Genomic DNA, 21,041 nt, shown 5'->3' on the forward strand with positions numbered 1-21,041 from the left:
TAGACATTTTAATGAAATTAGTTTTCATTTACATTGTGTACAGTTGCATCATTCACCGTCTTGCTTTACAGTCCATGACAAACACAGGCTGAGCTGAGTCCAGTACAATATTTCAATGCATGACGCAATGAATCACACGAATTAATGACGTCAATCACAACGATCAATCATATTGACCGCAACGATTAATCACATTAATCACAATGTCGTGTTTGCAGCTTCCTGTGTGGCAACTAACATTGAAAAGTGCTTTTTTTTTTAACATTCATCTCTACATTCATAGTGCAAGCACACACACACACATACTGGTTATCATTTGGAATGGGGACCGAGTTTTTGATCATGACTTGTGGGGACCACCCTTTCTACAGGTTGTGGAGGCATAAAAAAAAAAGAGGTAAACTGGCCAGTTAGCTCATACACGTCTTTAAATCTCTGGATTGATGAAGTAATGTGCTGATCATTCTTACTGGGGACCCTGGGAAAAAAAGAGTTAATATGGTTCATGGGGATCAAATTTAAATAATTTTGCATAATTCACACAAATTTGTACGTGACTACTGAGGACCATTAAAAAAATAAAATAAAAATAAATAAAAATTAATATGACATGATGCAAATGTGCAAATGTCTGACACTCAAACTAACCAGTAAACATGTTTTATGGGCCAAAGCTTAAAAATCACTTAGGCATCTTCAGAATGGATCTGACTATCATTTAAAAAGGTTTCCCTTTAGGGGACCTGTTTTTTTTGTCCCCATACCGTCAGAGGTCCCCTAAAGGTGAGTGTGTAAACCAGACCTGGGCAAATTAAGGCCCGGGGGCCACATTCCCAAATCATTTTTTTCAGATCTTTAAGATGAAAAGTGTAGCTGCCATTATGATGTGCAGTGATGTTTTCTAATGACCGTAAGTCTTGATGGAAGGAGATTTTTTACATATATCCATATTTAAGTGTTACTTCTTTACTTCCATAGTCATATTACAAAATAGCTAGAATTCTTCCTTCTTTCTAGTCTGCAAAGTAATGTGTCGGCCTTCTAGCAGTGGAATGCAGGGTGTAGAGATAACTCAGGGAGTAGTCAAAACAACGAGGGTGGGAGCGAGGGACAGAGGGAAGAACACAGAACTTCCGTGGGTTTGGGGGGAGATCGATCTAGACTGGGCTAGGGAACGCTTCTGTACTGGATTTGGTCTCACGTTTGTCTTCAAAGCTTTGAGAATAAACCACAAAATACCAACTACTGCCTGGTGATGAATTTAAACTTCAGCTTATGTGCCATAATAAGAATTTGGGAGTGACCAGCAGCTTAAAATCCCTGGGAGGAAGAGCTGGTCAACGCAACAGTCTTCAACTATACAAAGTATTTTCAATGGTTGGAATCTGCGCTATGGGATGCTTTACCAGTTACTATGGTAATCTAATCAGTTACTATGGTCATCTAATTAGTTACTATGGTAATCTACGTCCCAGCAGCTCAGACGAGGCACCAAGCAGTGTGGGCGGGAAGTGTTTCCACGGACGCGGAAGGAGATTTTCACAACAAAGTTCTAAAGCTTAGTGATATATCAGATATATCAGATTGTCGGTGGGTTTATTTTGTACCCTTAGCGTTTATATTTCACTGTTTGTTGCATTTTTGTTGCGTTCCACTCGATTGTAAAATATGTCGATCGAAAGGGGGTGTGACGTTTATATTTGGTCAATATTCAGTGTTTTATCGTTCATAGAAAAATTTAAAATTCCATTACGTTTTTTAAGGCGGTCTGTCATAACGTTTTTAGAATCCAATCAGACATTATTGTGAGGTTTTTTATTAGTGTTCCTAAAAATAGATATACCGGCCCCCAGACACATTTTTTTCTCTAAATGTGGACCCCGAGTCAAAATAATTGCCCAGGCCTGGTGTAAACAGAGCGATGTCCCCATTAAGTAAGCATTGCCAGAACACACACACACACACACACACACACACACACACACACACACACACACACACACACACACACACACACACACACACACACACACACACACACAATCACACACACACAATTATGTTTGCAGAAGTGTTGAAAAGATTTCTAGAGTGAATATTCCAAAAAAAACTGGTACAATTATAGCAGTCAAACTCGTTTCAAGGGACCGTTTTTGCTTTTTTGTCGAGTTAGTGGAGAAAACAGATACTTATTATTTTTATTGAATACGAAGCCAAGTTTAGCATTTAGCTATCTCTACTATGTTAGAGCCCTCAAAATCAATAGCATTGTGGCTCTGACATTGAAGAATGGTTAAAAAAAAAGTGGCCAACCTTGAAATGACATATAACAAAAGTCAATACTCTACTTGCTCAGGTATGGACTGAAAGTTTGAAGACGATCAGCTGCAAAGTGGCTAACCAGCACAGCATTTCCAATGGGACATGTACTGCATAGATTTGACTCCTTCGGCCGTCTTGTCTCGCATATCTTTCAAAATCCATAGTGTTCTTGCTGGGACATACACTAATAATTGCTGAAAGTTTGACAGTGATCAGTTGTTTCACTAGCATAGCATGATCATTTTAAACAGGCACTTGTTCAGATGTTACGTTTGATCTTTGGCCGTATATATGTCAAAATCAACAGAGTACCGTTTTTTTCGGACTATAAGTCGCAGGTTTTTTTCATAGTTTGGCCGGGGGTGCGACTTATATTCAGGAGCGACTTATGTGTGAAATTATTAACACATTACCGTAAAATATCAAATAATATTATTTAGCTCATTCACGTAAGAGACTAGACCAGTGGTTCTTAACCTTGTTGGAGGTACCGAACCCCACCAGTTTCATATGCGCATTCACCGAACCCTTCTTTAGTGAAAAACAAAATGTTTTTTTCTTTAATTTAATCTTAATTTATAAATATTAATCATGAAATTATGTTATTATTTTGAAGAAATACTAATAAAGATATATTTTACAAACAGAAAGTTACAGGAATGTACACATGATCCCATGTTTACATCTCATTGTGCAACATGTGAATGTTTTAGTGGGAACTAAATGCGATATCTGAAAGGGGTACGCATTATTTCCACCCAGACATACAATACAATATTTTTTGTTATTGTCATTGTAAGTGGGCCAAAACACTTATTTTAGAAAATAACCTCATGGAGATGACTGCTGTCATTTGATTATAATAATAAAACATTTAACTTGTTATCTAATCAGGTTTGGGACAGGTGTGCTGCTGGTGTGGCCACAGTGCATGTGCACGTCTGACGTCGCTCACATGTGCTCCACTGAATGCTCAAGGAGTTTTTACGTTTGCTAACACGCATATGGAAAATTAGAGGGAACATTGTTTGGGGGGTATCCATAATACGTCGATAGGGAGAAGTTTTTATTTACACGATGAGTCGGGTGTGTCTTGACCTCCGCGGCAGAGGCTCCGCCGAACCCCTGAGGCCGACTCACCGAACCCCTCGGGTTCGATCGAACTAGGGATGTGCGTATCGATCCTGTGGTATCGATATACCGATACTCACACGCTACTCATTTGGCATCACTTTTCTGAAAAAGTATCGATATAAACCAAAAAACGGCGTGTGGGGGGTGCAAGCATCACTTTCAGATGTTTTTGATGACTTCCTTAACTTACTATGTGCTGGGACACCCCTGTACCTGGCAGAGTATAGAGCTGGCCCAGTCACGTGACAGGAGACAGCGAATGAGCGTCGTCAACGTGCAACACACCACACAGCCAGCCGACAGTGTTGTTACTTTTCCTGAACAGCAATCTGAGACTTCAGTAAAGTGTGACGTACGTGTGACGACATATCTCGAGTACACTAAAGGTGTGATGGTGTCAAGACATTTTTGGAGATAATTTTTCCAAGTTCATTTTCTCAGGGAACTGTCTTTCGTATGCAGGTTTATAGGACAAGGAAATCCCAGGTTATTGTGATAAGGAAATTATTGACTTTGCTTCAGAGAAGTGTTATAAGTTTACTTCCACAAAGAGGTTTGAAACATGACATTGTTATGAATAAATGGTTTTTTAAGCTTTTTCTACCAAGACTTTTTTTTTGAGGAATAAGAAAAGTGAAAATGTGTATATTTTTGTTTATATTTAATTTATTTTTCATATTTATGTTATTTATTTTAATTTTACTTTTATTATATATTGACCATAATGAATGTGGTATAAATGGTCTGTATTTGTCTTGTGATTTGTCATAAATAATAACAATAGTAATAATATTTTTGACTGACAAAAATTGCCAATAAAAAATTAATGGTATCGGTATCGATATCGATGAAAATGCAAGAAAAAGTATCGGTATCGTATCGAATCCTAAAAGTGTGGTATCGCCCATCCCTAGATCGAACCCAGGTTAAGAACCACTGGACTAGACGTATAAGATTTCATGGGATTTAGCGATTAGGAGTGACAGATTGTTTGGTAAACGTATAGCACAGGGGTCGGCAACCCGCGGCTCTAGAGCCGCCTGCGGCTCTTTAGCGCCGCCCTAGTGGCTCTCTGGAGATTTTTCAAAAATGTATGAAAAATGGAAAAAGATGAGGGGAAAAAATATTTTTTTTTTGTTTTAATATGGTTACTGTAGGAGGACAAACATGACACAAACCTCCCTAATTGTTATAAATCACACTGTTTGTATTAAACATGCTTCACTGATTCGAGTATTTGGCGAGCGCCGTTTTGTCCTACAAATTTTGGCGGTCCTTGAACTCACCTTAGTTTGTTTACAATGTATAACTTTCTCCGACTTTCTAGGACGTGTTTTATGCCACTTCTTTTTCTGTCTCATTTTGTCCGCCAAACTTTTAATGTTGTGCGTGAATACACAAAGGTGAGTTTTGTTGATGTTATTGACTTGTGTGGAGTGCTAATCAGACATATTTGGTCACTGCATGACTGCAAGCTAATCGATGCTAACATGCTATTTAGGCTAGCTATATGTACATATTGCATCATTATGCCTCATTTGTAGCTATATTTGAGCTCATTTAGTTTCCTTTAAGTCATCTTAATTCAATGTATATCTCATGACACACTATCTGTTTGTATTATGGCTTCTAATTTGTTGCGGCTCCAGACAGATTTGTTTTTGTATTTTTGGTCCAATATGGCTCTTTCAACATTTTGGGTTGCCGACCCCTGGTATAGCATGTTCTATATGTTATAGTTATTTGAATGACTCTTACCATAATACGTTACGTTAACATACCAGGCACGTTCTCAGTTGGTTATTTATGCCTCATATAACGTACACTTATTCAGCCTGTTGTTCACTATTCTTCATTTATTTTAAATTGCCTTTCAAATGTCTATTCTTGGTGTTGGGTTTTATCAAATAAATGTCCCCCAAAAATGCGACTTATACTCCGGAGCGACTTATACTCCGAAAAATACGGTAATTGCCCCGACGTACACAAATAATCACAGAAAGTATGACGATGAGTCGTCGCCAAACCATCAGAGAATTAAACAAATTCACTCCCAGAATTCAAGAATTAGCAGATGCTAAGCTAACTAGCCCGGTCGTCTCCTCTAATGCTCGTCAACAAAGCAAAGAAGACTTCAAACGTTTGTACTTTTAGCTCAACAAGCAGCAGATTGGTTGACTAAATGTTTGTTATTGTCACGTTTGTGAGACAAGATGCTAATCTAATTAGCCATTAATATCATTAGGAGTGTCCCGATACAACTTTTACCACTTCTGATACCATGCCGATATTGGAGCCTTGAATATTGTCCGAAGGTCGTGAGTTCAAACCCCGGCCGATTCATACCAATGACTATAAAATTGGGAGCCATTACCTCACTGCTTGGCACTCAGCATCAAGGGCTGGAATTGGGGGTTAAATCACCAAAAATGATTCCCGGGCGCGGCACCCGCTGCTGCTCACTGCTCCCCTCACCTCCCAGGGGGTGATCAAGGGTGATGGGTCAAATGCAGAGAATTATTTCGCCACACCTAGTGTGTGTGTGACAATCATTGGTACTTTACTTTAACTTTAATACCGATATTAACCCGACACGATATCAGCACGAGTCACAATACATACTTTTTAATATTTTGCAGTGTAGAATGTTAACAAAATGTTTGATCAAGTGAAATTAACCAAAAAACATGAAAAACACTAATCCTTTGACAAATGTATGCTGTTAATTTGTTTAGGCGACACCGAGTGGTAAAAATAAAACATTAAATTAAGCTCATCATGCAGAAAGTTTTATGATGCGGACACATTTATTACTGGATACTTTCTAAGAGGCTTCTACCTTTGAGGCTTTGTATGTGTGTAAGAAATATGCAAATATAATTATTTGATATTTGTTTATATTGACAAATGTGCTGTTTCAGACTGAAATAGTGTTCTATTAAGTATAGGGATGAGTACCGTTCTCATTTTAACCGATACAGTACAGATTCCCGGTACCTGGGAATCTGTACTAGTACTCAACAGTACCAATTTTCAGTACTTTTGTGTATGTTAATAAATAAATAATTTTGTTTGCCACATTTAAAAATGAGCTGATTATGATAACTGCTGTCCAGTTTTTAAATCTTGTTTTATTATGAAATGTCAGTGTGGAGGGGGGGCGTGGCCTGCGGGCCTGCAGCGGAACGGGGTGTGCCAGGACCGGCCTCTCATGGCGATGCTTGGTGGTCTGGAGGACCCACGGGAGGGCAACCTCCACAGTCAGATTCTCAATGACAGTTGCAAGTCCTAGACATTGGAGGTCAGTAGAGTATAGATAATGGGGTGTAGATCAGTCCAGTCTTTGCTGTCTGTTTAGTCCTACAAAATGTTAATACTGTGAGTATTGTGCTTATTACATACCAGCTGTTTGATTGTAACGTGCATCTTAGTTGTAGTTATCATTGACACATTTGGACGTGTTGAAATTGCCATGTAAAATTGCTAATGCTAATCAGTAGCATGTCAACAGCAAAGACAATGTATGTTAGCATCAAGCGACAGCATTTTTTGGGGAACGTGGCGAGGTAGTGCTCAGCTCTCAGTGCTGCTGGAGTGATCGCCAAGTGCCGTAGTGCAAAGAGCCGTAACATGGCGCTGTTGGTGTGGAGGGGGGGCCGTGGTCTGCGGGCCTGCCGCGGAGCACGGTGTGTAAGGACCGGCCTCGAAGTCAGCGGCAGGCGAGTAGATTGCCCAGCTGGGGCTTGTTATCTATTCACCTGTCGCCCTTATTAGCAGCAGCCGGAGCGAGACACATGGTTGGAGTTGGAGCCAGGGAGGGACGCGCGCCCAGAGACAAACGTATATTGCTGGAAAGCAAGCCACCCCCGGGTGTTTATGCAAAATAAAAAGACTTTATTCAAACTGTCTACCTGGCTCCCGAAGATCTGTCGGCCAGGAGAACCCACCGCAGGAGGGAAACCTCACATATTGGCGCCCAATGTGGGGTTTCCCTCCTGTGGTGGGTTCTCCTGGCCGACAGATCTTCGGGAGCCTGGTAGACAGTTTGAATAAAGTATTTTTATTTTGCAAACCTCACATATTGGCGCCCAATGTGGGGTTTCCCTCCTGTGGTGGGTTCTCCTGGCCGACAGAACTTCGGGAGCCCGGTAGACAGTTTGAATAAAGTCTTTTTATTTTGCATAAACACCCGGGGGTGGCTTGCTTTCCAGCAATGTACATTTGTCTCTGGGCGTGCGTCTCTCCCTGGCTCCGACTCCAACCACGTGTCTCGTTCCGGCTGCTGCTAATAAGGGCGACAGGTGATTAGATAACAAGCCCCAGCTGGGCAATCTACTCACCTGCCGCTGACTTCGAGGCCGGTCCTTACAAACCCCGCTTCGCGGCAGGCCCGCAGACCACGCCCCCCTCCACAATTGGATTTTACCGGGATAATGCCAAAAAGTACCCATTCCTAATTACGTATTTCCATCTTGTGTGCTTGGCTGTTGTGTAGCTGCTAGCTCCCAGGAGCCTATAGCCTACCATGTTTACCTTTTGTAAATGACTTGTGTAAAATAGAAGGAAATACTTATTTGTGCTTATTGGAGAACATTTAGATGTTAACTTGAAGTTAATACTTCAAGTTAAGACTGCCTGTTCGAGCTTATATCGATGTTATTTTTTTGCTGATATCGGACTGTTAACTGATATCAATATCGAATCGGGACACCCCTAATCATTGTTATTATTATTGGAACATGTACAAATTGCACAGGACTCTGAAACACACACAAACCAACAATTCTTGGTTAGAAAATACTCTGAAAAGACGTTTTTTTCCTCTTCCTTTTCTTAAAAATATATACTCTTTGAGTCGCGTGTGCTTTCAATCCAACCCAAACAGAGGATGACACCCGGCCATTTTTGTTCACCGTGTGAAAGGTTAGAGGGCATCTTTGTTCAAGCAGTATTTTCATCTTCAAAGTCTGAGAGGGAAAGGTGGCTACAGCAAATCAAAACATGACAATGCAGACAAAGGAAAGTGTGAAGGAGCGAACATCCTCCACGGCGCTCACTTTAAAGTTGGACTTCAGTAAGACGCTTTGGTGTGCCCGAAGATCCCGATGGGGAAGTGTTTGACGTGTGAGGACCACTGCGCCGCCAGCTGGAAAAACTTCACATCGTTCCACTCCACGCCGTCAATCAACACTGAGAGCAGTCAACACAACATGCAAGTACTACATTAAGTACAGTACTAAATCACATAATGCATTGAAATACCCACGGACCTCAATCTAATACTAAGGGTGTAACGGTACACAAAAATTTCGGTTCGGTACGTACCTCGGTTTAGAGGTCACCGTTCGGTTCATTTTCGGTACAGTAAGAAAACAACAAAATATACATTTTCTGGTTATTTATTTACCAAAATTTGTAAACAATGGCTTTATCCTTTTAACATTGCTTTAAAATAGCTCTGCGTGTGATGGATGTGAGCCACCACTAGGGTGATCAGTGGCAGTCATGAATGCTAAGCATAACAATAACATACATATACACACAGGGTCCATTGCCAGGGTTAATGCAGTCAACATATATAAAATAAAAACTAAATAAGATGAGGCTCAGAATTGGTTTCTTAACAAAACCTTTCTACATACACTACCGTTCAAAAGTTTGGGGTCACATTCAAAAATGTCCTTATTTTTGAAGGAAAAGCACTGTACTTTTTAATGAAGATAACTTTAAACTAGTCTTAACTTTAAAGAAGTACACTCTATACATTGCTAATGTGGTAAATGACTATTCTAGCTGCAAATGTCTGGTTTTTGGTGCAATATCTACATAGGTGTATAGAGGCCCATTTCCAGCAACTATCACTCCAGTGTTCTAGTGGTACAATGTGTTTGCTCATTGGCTCAGAAGGCTAATTGATGATTAGAAAACCCTCGTGCAATCACGTTCACACATCTGAAAACAGTTTAGCTCGTTACAGAAGCTACAAAACTGACCTTCCTTTGAGCGGATTGAGTTTCTGGAGCATCACATTTGTGGGGTCAATTAAACGCTCAAAATGGCCAGAAAAAGTACAACTTTCCTCTGAAACTCGACAGTCTATTCTTGTTCTTAGAAATGAAGGCTATTCCATAAAATTGTTTGGGTGACCCCAAACTTTTGAACGGTAGTGTATAAAGTGCAACATTTCCACATATAAAGTGCAACATTAAACTGCTTCAAGTTGTTGCTCAGATTAAATAAAATGACAAAACTTTTCTTCTACATACAAAAAGTGCAACATTAAACAGTTTCAAGTCAACTCAGCCTCAGATTAACTTCCCCCCCCCCCCCCCAGCCTTTAACCCTGGTGACTTTCACTCGATTTTCATGTTTTTTGCCAGAAAAATCAGTTTATCCACATTGTCTGCAGAAAGAGCAGACCTGCTTGCAGTTAAAATGTCTCCAGTTGTGGAAAATACCCTTTCACTGGGCACGGAGGTAGCAGGTATGGCGAGGTAGTGCCTGGCTAACTTGGCAGTAAGAGGATATATGGGCTCAGTGTTCTTCCACCATAGAAGTGGGTCAAAATCTAGTTTTTAATGCAATATGGTCTTAAATCTGCTGCTATAAAAACACCAACGGCATTTGTTATTGCTTTAGCCCTGCCTGACTCACCGAGGAGAGGCTGCTTGAATGCGGTGGGAGCTGTGTTTGTTCGTCTTTCTCTTCGTTGAAGCGATGTTATCCATTGTTGAATCGCCACGAAAAGCCGAAATGTTCCCAAACGGGAGATCTTAACGAGGCAGGAGGGTCTTCCAGCTCTGGCTTTTGCATGTTGTAGTAGCCCGGTCGTTGCTAGCATGCCGTGTGTTGTGCCTCAGTGTGCATTGTTTACACAACGTGCGTTACGCTACTTAATATGTCCGTGTGGAAACTCGTTCGGTACCGAAACGGTTCAATACAAATACACGTACCGTTACACCCTTATCTAATACTAATTCATTCATATACTTTATTTCATGGTATTAGTTTTGCATTCTGGCGCCCTATTCAAATAAAAGCAGCGACAAAATGACGACCTGATCCTGTATTTGTATCAAATACCTGAACACTTTATTTCCACAATTTTTGTACAAAACCCAAAACCAGTGAAGTTGGCACGTTGTGTAAATGGTAAATAAAACCATTTACCTATATTGAACCTACAAACCCCGTTTCCATATGAGTTGGGAAATTGTGTTAGATGTAAATATAAACGGAATACAATGATTTGCAAATTATTTTCAACCCATATTCAGTTGAATATGCTACAAAGACAACATATTTGATGTTCAAACTGATAAACTTTTTTTTTTTGCAAATAATCATTAACTTTAGAATTTGATGCCAGCAACACGTGACAAAGAAGTTGGGAAAGGTGGCAATAAATACCGATAAAGTTGAGGAATGCTCATCAAACACTTATTTGGAACATCCCACAGGTGTGCAGGCTAATTGGGAACAGGTGGGTGCCATGATTGGGTATAAAAGTAGATTCCATGAAATGCTCAGTCATTCACAAACAAGGATGGGGCGAGGGTCACCACTTTGTCAACAAATGCGTGAGCAAATTGTTGAACAGTTTAAGAAAAACCTTTCTCAACCAGCTATTGCAAGGTATTTTGGGATTTCACCATCTACGGTCCGTAATATCATCAAAAGGTTCAGAGAATCTGGAGAAATCACTGCAAGTAAGCAGCTAAGCCCGTGACCTTGGATCCCTCAGGCTGTACTGCATCAACAAGCGACATCAGTGTGTAAAGGATATCATCACATGGGCTCAGGAACACTTCAGAAACCCACTGTCAGTATCTACAGTTGGTCGCTACATCTGTAAGTGCAAGTTAAAACTCTACTATGGAAGGCGAAAACCGTTTATCAACAACACCCAGAAACGCCGTCGGCTTCGCTGGGCCCGAGGTCATCCAAAATGGACTGATGCAAAGTGGAAAAGTGTTCTGTGGTCTGACGAGTCCACATTTCAAATTGTTTTTGGAAACTGTGGACGTCGTGTCCTCCGGACCAAAGAGGAAAAGAACCATCCGGATTGTTATAGGCGCAGAGTTGAAAAGCCAGCATGTGTGATGGTATGGGGGTGTATTAGTGCCCAAGACATGGGTAACTTACACATCTGTGAAGGCGCCATTAATGCTGAAAGGTACATACAGGTTTTGGAGCAACATATGTTGCCATCTAAGCAACGTTATCATGGACGCCCCTGCTTATTTCAGCAAGACAATGCCAAGCCACGTGCTACAACAGCGTGGCTTCGAAATAAAAGAGTGCGGGTTCCAGACTGGCCTGCCTGTAGTCCAGACCTGTCTCCCATTGAAAATGTGAAGCCTAAAATACCACAAGGGAGACCCCCGGACTGTTGAACAACTTAAGCTGTACATCAAGCAAGAATGGGAAAGAATTCCACCTGAGAAAGCTTAAAAAATGTGTCTCCTCAGTTCCCAAACGTTTACTGAGTGTTGTTAAAAGGAAAGGCCATGTAACACAGTGGTGAACATGCCCTTTCCCAACTACTTTGGCACGTGTTGCAGCCATGAAATTCTAAGTTAATTATTATTTGCAAAAAAAAAAAAAAAGTTTATGAGTTTGAACATCAAATATGTTGTCTTTGTAGTGCATTCAATTGAATATGGGTTGAAAAGGATTTGCAAATCATTGTATTCTGTTTATATTTACATCTAACACAATTTCCCAACTCATATGGAAACGGGGTTTGTATATTGTTGTATTGTTTTACACCAGGAAGTTACCTGTCAACATGGTTTGCTGTTGCTTGGCAGTGCAGATGAGGCGACTGATGCTGTCGATCACCTGACTCTTGGACTCCACCTCCTTATCTTTGCTCTTTTTGGGCAGGAACATCACTTGGAGAAAAAAAAACCCAAAACTAATTCACTTGACTATCTTTTTTTCTCTTGTCACTTGTTGGCTTGCCTCACCCTTTTTGTTCTTCTCCTTGGTCACCACCGTCATGGACATGGCGGGCTGCGGGCTGGGCTCGGCGCCCCTCACAGGCAGCCGGCTGACCTGCAGCGAGCGGAAATTGCACTTGAGCGTGTTTTTGGCCAAAGGGTCACGCTTCTCCACTTCCTTCTTTCTCTCGCTGGGCACCGCCCAGTAGTCCACCTGGAGACCCATCAGCTCCGTCTGAACTCCGGAACTGAGAAGCACACACGGGGAAAATGTCACATCTGTGCTGTTTTTAAGCCTAATTGCTTTGAAAAGATCTTCTATATGACAAAAGTGTGTTACCTGTATACACAAAAGCCAGTGTTGACTAATGGAGAGGAGGGCGGGGTGGGCGACACCTCTTTGAGGGCAGGTGATACTTGAGGTGACGTGGCAAGCATTAGGGAGCTCGTCGGCGCCGCATCGTCCAAGTCTCCTGAGGTCGGAAACAGAAGAGTGAGGGGAGGTATTCTCCATATAATTGTTCCAGGAGTAGGGTTGGATTGTTTGTTAGCTGTCTGCCTTCGTGTGTAGTTAGTATGTTCCAATAGCAGCAGAAGTGCACTTTTTGGAGAGCTGTATTATTTTCAGTTTTGTGCCCAAGGGACTGATTTTATTTAACACTATATTATTATTTATACACCTATAGTGATCACAGAGACAGGTTGTTTTTGTGTTACTGTATATATTTGTTTTTCTGAAAAATCCCACTTAACATACTTTGGGTAACAACAGTCAATATTTACTTATTTTATTTTTTTAGGGGGGTAACAGTCAATATTTATTTATTTATTTAATTAAATTTTTTTCTTATAAAATAAAAGTGAGCTTTTGTCAAACCAAATATTGTGTTTTTTTCCATATACAACAACCAATCTGGATTCGATAAGAGAATCGATAAGGAATCGGTTCGATAAGAGGATTCGACAATAGGCTCGAACTCGATAATTTCTTATCAAACATCCTCCCTAATTACATGTGCAGTGCATTCTTCCATCACATGCACAGATAGTTCCCAGCCATACTTGCCAACCTTAAAACCTCCGAATTTGGGGAAAATTTTTTTTTGGGGGGGGGGGGGCGGGGTAAGGAGTGTATTTAAAGCTAGAATTCACTGAAATTCAAGTATTTATTTATATATATATATATATATATATATATATATATATATATATATATATATATATATATATATATATATATATATATATATATATATATATATATATATATATATATATATATATATATATAAATTAAATAAATACTTGACTTCACTGAAATTCAAGTATTTATTTATATATATATATATATATATATATATATATATATATATATATATATATATATATATATATATATATATATATATATATATATATATATATATATATATATATATATATATATATATATAAATTAAATAAATACTTGACTTTCAGTGAATTCTACATATATATGTATTTTATTTATATATATATATATATCTATATATATATAGATATATAGATATATATAGATATATATATAAATTAAAGAAATACTTGAATTTCAGTGTTCATTTATTTACACATATACACACACATAACACTCCTTTACTCATTGTTGTTGTCAGAACGAGGACTATTACGACGCAGTTTACTGCGTGGATTATTTCCCCCGGGATGCAAACGAACTTGACTGGACATGGCGTGCAGGTAAAAACATGATTTAATCTTAACTCAAAAGCTACAAAAGGGTACAAACAAAAGGCGCTCACAGCGGAGGCACAGAACTTAACGCAGGGAACAAAACTAACACTAAGGCAGAACTATGGACATGAAACAAAAAACACTTACTGTAACAAGAAACGAGCATGAAAAGAGCAACATGAACTATGGCATGGACAGAGTAATCAGAGTAGCGCACATAGCAAGAACAGTATCATCAGAGTATCAAAAGTATCAAGAGTAATGTCGCCAGGCCGACTACCTGGCAATCACAGGCTTAAATAGTCTCTTCCTGATTAGTGACAGGTGCGTAATGGTATATATATATATTTTTTCCAGATTCTATTTTGATATATAATGTATATATTGTGTTTTTTATGTTGATTTAATTTAAAAAAAAAAGTTTTTAAATTTGTTTTAATTAATTAATTAATTAATTTTATTTTTTTACATTTCTTGTGCGGCCCGGCACCAATCGGTCCACGGACCGGTAGTTGGGGACCACTGATCTAGCCTATTTCTATTCATTTGTCCATCAGTAAAATATTTTTAAAGACTACTCCAATTGTTTAGCGGACTATTTATATCTGTGTGTGGCACTGCATTAGTGTTTTACAAGAATAAATAAATACAAACAGAATAATGCCACGTATGATGTGTGGAGACATTTCACCCCAACCAATGTAGGCGGAAAGGCTGTGTACATTTGCAAATACTGTGCAAAGAGCTACGTCAAAAATGCCACAAAGATTCAGCAGCATATAGACAAGTGCCCAATAATATATCATTATTGTAATTCCCCATTCATTCCCATATATTCCCATTCATTCCCATAGACGGTGTCCAACTTTGAATAATCAAAAAATGGTCAATATTTCCAAACTTCCCGAGCTTAACTTCCCGTGGTAAATTTCCGGAAATTTACCGGACACTTTCCACCCCTTTGCAACCCTAGCCAGGAAAGGGGCACCTATGAAAATCTGGCTTTTGTCTGTACAGCAAGGGCCTGATTCACTAAGATCCTAACACCTCACACTAATCAGAGTGTGCAATCCATAAAAGACTGTGTGTACTATTAGTGTGTGTGTGATTTAGTAAGACTGCATTTGCCTTTTGGAAGTGGTGCAGACCGCCCTATTTACAGTAAATTAGGATTTTGCGTGTACTATAAGGGGCAAAACACTCTCATTTACTGCACATTCATGTTATCATGCTCCTACCTGTGTGGTTTTGACATGTTTTCAAACATGCAGGAGAAATCTACCACTTTTTATGGGCATTTTAGCAGCCGCCGTGCAGTGCATTGACACCATGAAGGTGCATGGGAAGGAGATGGCACTTTGTTGTTTTTATCATATAGAATATATGTTAGTAATATATACATATATTATATATTAGTATTACTATACTACTTACTACTTATTACTATATTACTATTATATATTACTATATGTATAATATATGTACGGACCTAAAGGGACATAGGGGGAATTTATTTTTTGACCTTTTTTTTTTTTTTTTTTTTTTTAGACATCTTGTGCGCACGAGAAACTTTGTCGTGCGTGCGAGAAACTTTTTATAAAGTTATAAAAAAAATTTAAAAATGTTATAATTTTTTTTTTTTTAGACATGCATCTCGTGCGCACGAGATAGTTTCTCGTGCGCACGAGAAAGTTTCCTGTGCATGTCTAAAAAAAAATAAAAAAATAATAAATTAAATTTTTTTATTTTTTTTATTTTTTTTTAGACATGAAAGTTTCCTGTGCATGTCTAAAAAAAAATATATATATATAAATTTAATTTTTTAATTTTTTTATAACTTTATAAAAAGTTTCTCGTGCGCACGAGATACATGTCTAAAAAAATAATAAAAAAATTATGCAAAATAAAATTTCCCTCATGTCCCTTTAGGGGCTCCGTATATATGTGAAAAAAACGTATTTAAAAAAAAAATTAAACGACACCAAAACGCATCAATTTAATTCATTTTAATTCACCCCTTAAAGGGGAACTTAACTTTTATTTGGAGTTTTGCCTTTCGTTCACAATCATTGTGAAAGACATGACGAATGTATTCTTTTAAATGCATTTTTCCGCCCATAAAACCCACTAAATAAACATCCAAAAAGCGCCAACAATACTCCATCTACATGCCGTGACTTGAATATTAACCTAGTATTAGTGATATTGTTATTACAAGCGCTGACGCAGACAAACTATTTATAGCGGCGGGGTGATCGCGAGCCCGTGTGCCAATGTTTACATCATCGAGTGGTAAACTGCTTCCATGCTCGAGGAAGTTAATTGTAGATCATAAATCATGCCTCTCACCTGGATAGTAGAAGGATGATGTACACTTTGACAGCCAATTTAGACCCGGATATGGCGAGAGGAGATTGACACGAAAAGACGCTTGGTTCCGCCCCCCTTTTCTTCACGAGGATTATGAGTCATTCGTCATCTAAACGGGAATATAACAATCTTCTATCAGTCGGCATCCTAATGACAGCAGACCTTGTACAGTACGTGATGTTTTATTACGTTTGTTGGCTCTCATGAAGTCTGCAGTGAGTAATAATTAGTGATGTTAAAAAAAAATTTAAAAAGCGAACGTCGTGATACGTTTTTTAAATTAATGCTTAAAATGATCAAAATACGCAAATATGACATGTTATTATAAATGTGCCTTCTACTACATTACATATATATGTGGAGGGAGAGTGTGATCAGCGCGCCCGCAGGAGCAAAGGTCACCGCCTCTGTCGATGGCGTTGAGGGCGGCGCACCATCGGATAGGGGCGGGGCGTGTGCTGACGGCGAGACACAGCTGGCAGGTGATTCGATTTCACAGGTGGTACGTGGTAATCTAATCATCTGTTGTCGTTAACAGTGAGCGGCCGGGAGCAGAGAGGGAGAGAGGATACGGACGTGACTGAAAGGTCCCGTTCTGCGAACCAAAAAGACTTTGATAAAATCATATGGGCATTAAAACTTTGTTAAAATGGCACGCTTGGCTACTGGGAAGTGTCTGTCAGTGGGACCGCTAGGAAGCAACTTCCACAATATACTTACATCATGTACAGTATTAAAACCTTAATGGAGGGTTTGGATGTTTTTTTAAGGGCTTTATAGGCAGAATACAGCAAAACTCTCCCCTTTATCTAAAGGCCTTAGTGGCCACATGCGTGGACAGCACCTTTTAGCTCTTGTTTCCAAAATTGTGTTACACTACTGAATTGGGGTCTTATGGCCACTTATGTGGACACTTATACTGCCATCTGGTGGTGTCAGAAGAGTATAACATACAATGGAATTTGGAGAAAAAAAAGTGTAAAAATAAGAATTAGCATGTCACTAAACATGGAGTACACATTTGTTACTTATGGACATACTAGCTTTGTCAGACAAGATCATAGACTGTATTGGACAATATAGTTTACATTCCAGTTATTACAAGTAATAAGAAAACGTAAACGCCTGACTTACCTATCAAAGAGGAAATTAGCTAGTTTGGCGACAGATGAAAAAAATCTTCTCCGCTTTCAATCGTCTCCAACTTTCAAAAGCATCCCCGATACAAATCCTCGTTTTGTTCCTGGCTTTGTCGTGAATAAGTTGAGAATCGTAACAATGCCTTTTAGATTTACAAAGGTCTGACATGTTTAGTAACTTTACCAGTGGCAGGAGCTCGACAAAAGTGGCGGTGCGTAACCGGCAACCTGGATGTGACACACTCACAGACTTTTTAATTGGTCAAACGGTGGAGGGCGGGGTATCGAAATGGAAACAATAACAATATTTCGGGGCTGTAAATCTAATTTTGAGAAGAGCATATCCCGGCTGCACTACTGTTATCAGTTCTATAGGTATTTGAAAAGAACATGATTTATTAATACCTTTTGACATATCACGGCCATTTAATGATGACTTGACATAATATTTTTACATGTGGCACCTTTAAGATCATTTTTATCTGCTCTTTTTATGTGCAAATATAGATTTGTGTGTGTGTTTTAGATGTTATATTTTAGTCTGTCCTTTGCCTGTATTTCTCTGCTTTTTGTGTGTTTACTTGTTTGTGGTGTACAGCCCTTTGTTTTTCATCTGTGGTTGTTTTCAAAAGGGCTTTATAAATAAAGTCGGTATAGTATGGTATGGTAAAATGACCCCAAAATGGACGCTTCAAATCAAAATTCTTCAAATTCTTGTGTCTTTTAGGGCTTTGGTTGTTGAGACTATTTTGTGGGTCAACTCATAATGGACTTGTCTACCAAGTTTCATGATGTTCGGAAAAACCCGAACATTATTTTTAATTCTAGAGAAAGGGTTCTTTACCTTTTAGACCACGGGGCCCAACTTTTCCACTACAGAAGGGCCCGAGTCCCACTCAAATATAAACACTGAATTACTCATTTTACACATGATTTTAATTGTATTCAATAATTATACCTAAATGATATGAAACCATGTCTTAATCACAAAGATGATTATTTAACACAGGGCAGCACTCTGAAAAATCAAAGCAAGCGGGGGCCATTTTGATATTTTTTATTTTAAAAACCAATACAATATATGTATAAAAAATATACATTCAGGCTTGATCCCAGGGACCCTAAAGGGTTTTGGTCAAAAAAATATTAAAAATGTGTCATTATTCAGTATTATTATTTTTATTATTATTCAAGTTTTAAATCTCTAGATCAACATTAGGTCTATCTGTCAATATAACGCTTTTAAAGATTTAAGTTGTATGCTCTTGTTGTCAAAGAAAACCCTACTTTTTTTATGGAAAAAATACAAAATATGCAATATTTTCACACAATACAATTTTTAAGTGGAATATTTGAGATTATATAATAATTTGAGCCTTAAAAAGGTCAATAACTCATAACAACACTGATTTTAATTCTTTATTATTTTTTGAGCAATGACACTTAAAAACAAATCACACTGAAATTATTGAGGATCCAAATAATTATAGTGTTAAAAAATAAGTTCTATTTTTTTTTTTTTACTATTTACTTTTAACACAATAATCTCGAGATCCACTTCAGATCTATCCGTCAATCATACGTTTTATTGTTGTTTATGTTTTTCGTTTGTTCGTTTTAGGCCCTTCTTTAAAAAAAAACAGCTCAGTTTTTTATACGGCAAACACAAAATATGCAACATTTTCCCCAAAAATATCTCAAATGTGACATAATTGGAGCCTTGAATAGGTCAATAATTCATAATGACATTTGATTTTCATTCATTATTATTTTTTACAGAAAGAAACAGCCTGCATGGCAGCTCGGTGTTATTAGAGTAAACATTGCAACATTTTCTTGTTACATTTCACCTGTTTGCTCTTTTATACCACTTATCATGTTTTTAGTTTTTTTCAATCGTATTTTTAAAATGTGCCGTGGGGCTGTTAAAAAATGACCTGCGGGCCACACTTTGGACACCCCTGATTTAACACATAAACCTTAGGCTCAGGTCAGGCTGATTAGAAAAATAAGTACTAACCAAATATACTGCATAAGAAGGGACTCATAAATAAATGACAAAAATAAATGTACATACAATTTACGACTAAACTGTCCAAAAAATTTAAATGCAAATAAAAATACTGTTTCACCACTTTAGTCACAATGTTTGCGCTTAAGAAACTTCTCCAGGACTTTAGCTCCAGACTTCTTCTGTTTGTTTGATATTGTCATTACTACCACAAGTGGTGGAAAAATGTATTACAACTGAGTACTGCAGGGGGCGCTCACGGCCCAACTATGGACAAAAAAAATCCCTGTAATATTTTTATCAGACATTAAAAAAACATAAGACAAAAGGCTCTTGCCTGATATTGCTGATGTTGGCTCCACAATTCCGACTTTGACCACCTGCAGAATAAAAGAGGGAATACTTCTTCTCGTGTGGGTAACATGCAATCGGGAAATGAGAAACTAGAAATTACTCACGCCGATGAATGGGATGAACTTCTGACATGAGTCCTCGTCGGCGCTGAGGAAACACGAGAATAAATGAGGAAAAGATGATGGAAATGAACAGGGAAGGCTATGGGATGTTACCTATGACAATGTCAAAAACACTTTATTAGGTACACCTGGACACTTCATTAGGTACACCTGCACCATCTCACACCCAACACGAGTGCTGCCTTCACGCGTTGAATACATTGTAGTGATGATACACGAAATGATGATGATGTTTAATGAGAGACTACAGGTTATACTTGTCAGAATAATTGTATATAAGTTATCACACAATTTGTTTTCTATTAGTTGAAGCAAAAGGCGGACAGCTTGTGAATCTCCACTGTGTGCGATGGAATGCGCCGTAGAGGTGTCGGTTTCTCAGATGTGGACAGCCACAGGAAGGACCTTATCAGGACCCGAGATCTACGAGCAGGGAGGGGGCAAACCTGACACCGCTCCAAGCACCTTTTTGCTTGAACTGTTTACGGCCCAGTGCAGCTGCTGCATAATGAGACCCCTCCCCTTAGAAGCAGCTGCAGCTACGTAATCAGGGAATGCCCAAATAAATGGGGAGGCGTGGAACTTGTTCCTCAGAGCGTGTACGAGGGTGAAGAGGTCCACGCGCGCTCCTCATGAGCGAAATTGAATCCTGTCTCTGTTGGATTCCTTGCTTCTTGTCCTGTTTAATAGATAGTTCGGTGTTTGAACCTGACAATACTGTACTTGTATACTGTATTATGACATTTGACGGTGCAGGTGCAGGTGTACCTAATTATGCGGCCACTGGGTGAAATTCAACTTAGACGGTAAGGAAAAAGCTAACGATCGGTTCCCATCTTGTATAAAAGGTCAATGCAAGGCTCGGACTCAAAGTCATCAAATAAAACAGAAGTAATGAAGTCAAAGATCGTCTAGA

The 21,041-nt window shown here is 38.8% G+C and overlaps 1 protein-coding gene across 3 annotated transcripts in view; it reads right to left on the minus strand.

The window, feature by feature from the left end:
* The window catches only part of pacs2 (phosphofurin acidic cluster sorting protein 2), a 104,135-nt gene continuing 83,094 nt past the window's right edge, over positions 1 to 21,041 (minus strand). For all 3 annotated transcript variants that reach the window (XM_062041281.1, XM_062041280.1, XM_062041279.1), the window contains 7 exons: positions 20,108 to 20,150; positions 19,987 to 20,029; positions 12,742 to 12,874; positions 12,429 to 12,649; positions 12,240 to 12,353; positions 8,514 to 8,646; positions 1 to 478 (listed from right to left, as the gene is read on the minus strand). In XM_062041281.1, the coding sequence (XP_061897265.1) occupies positions 8,528 to 8,646; positions 12,240 to 12,353; positions 12,429 to 12,649; positions 12,742 to 12,874; positions 19,987 to 20,029; positions 20,108 to 20,150 (673 nt within the window). In that variant the 3' untranslated portion in view covers positions 1 to 478; positions 8,514 to 8,527. The remainder of the gene's footprint in view (positions 479 to 8,513; positions 8,647 to 12,239; positions 12,354 to 12,428; positions 12,650 to 12,741; positions 12,875 to 19,986; positions 20,030 to 20,107; positions 20,151 to 21,041) is intronic.

The sequence above is a fragment of the Entelurus aequoreus genome, linkage group LG03, assembly GCF_033978785.1.
Source record: "Entelurus aequoreus isolate RoL-2023_Sb linkage group LG03, RoL_Eaeq_v1.1, whole genome shotgun sequence".
Taxonomy (NCBI): domain Eukaryota; kingdom Metazoa; phylum Chordata; class Actinopteri; order Syngnathiformes; family Syngnathidae; genus Entelurus; species Entelurus aequoreus.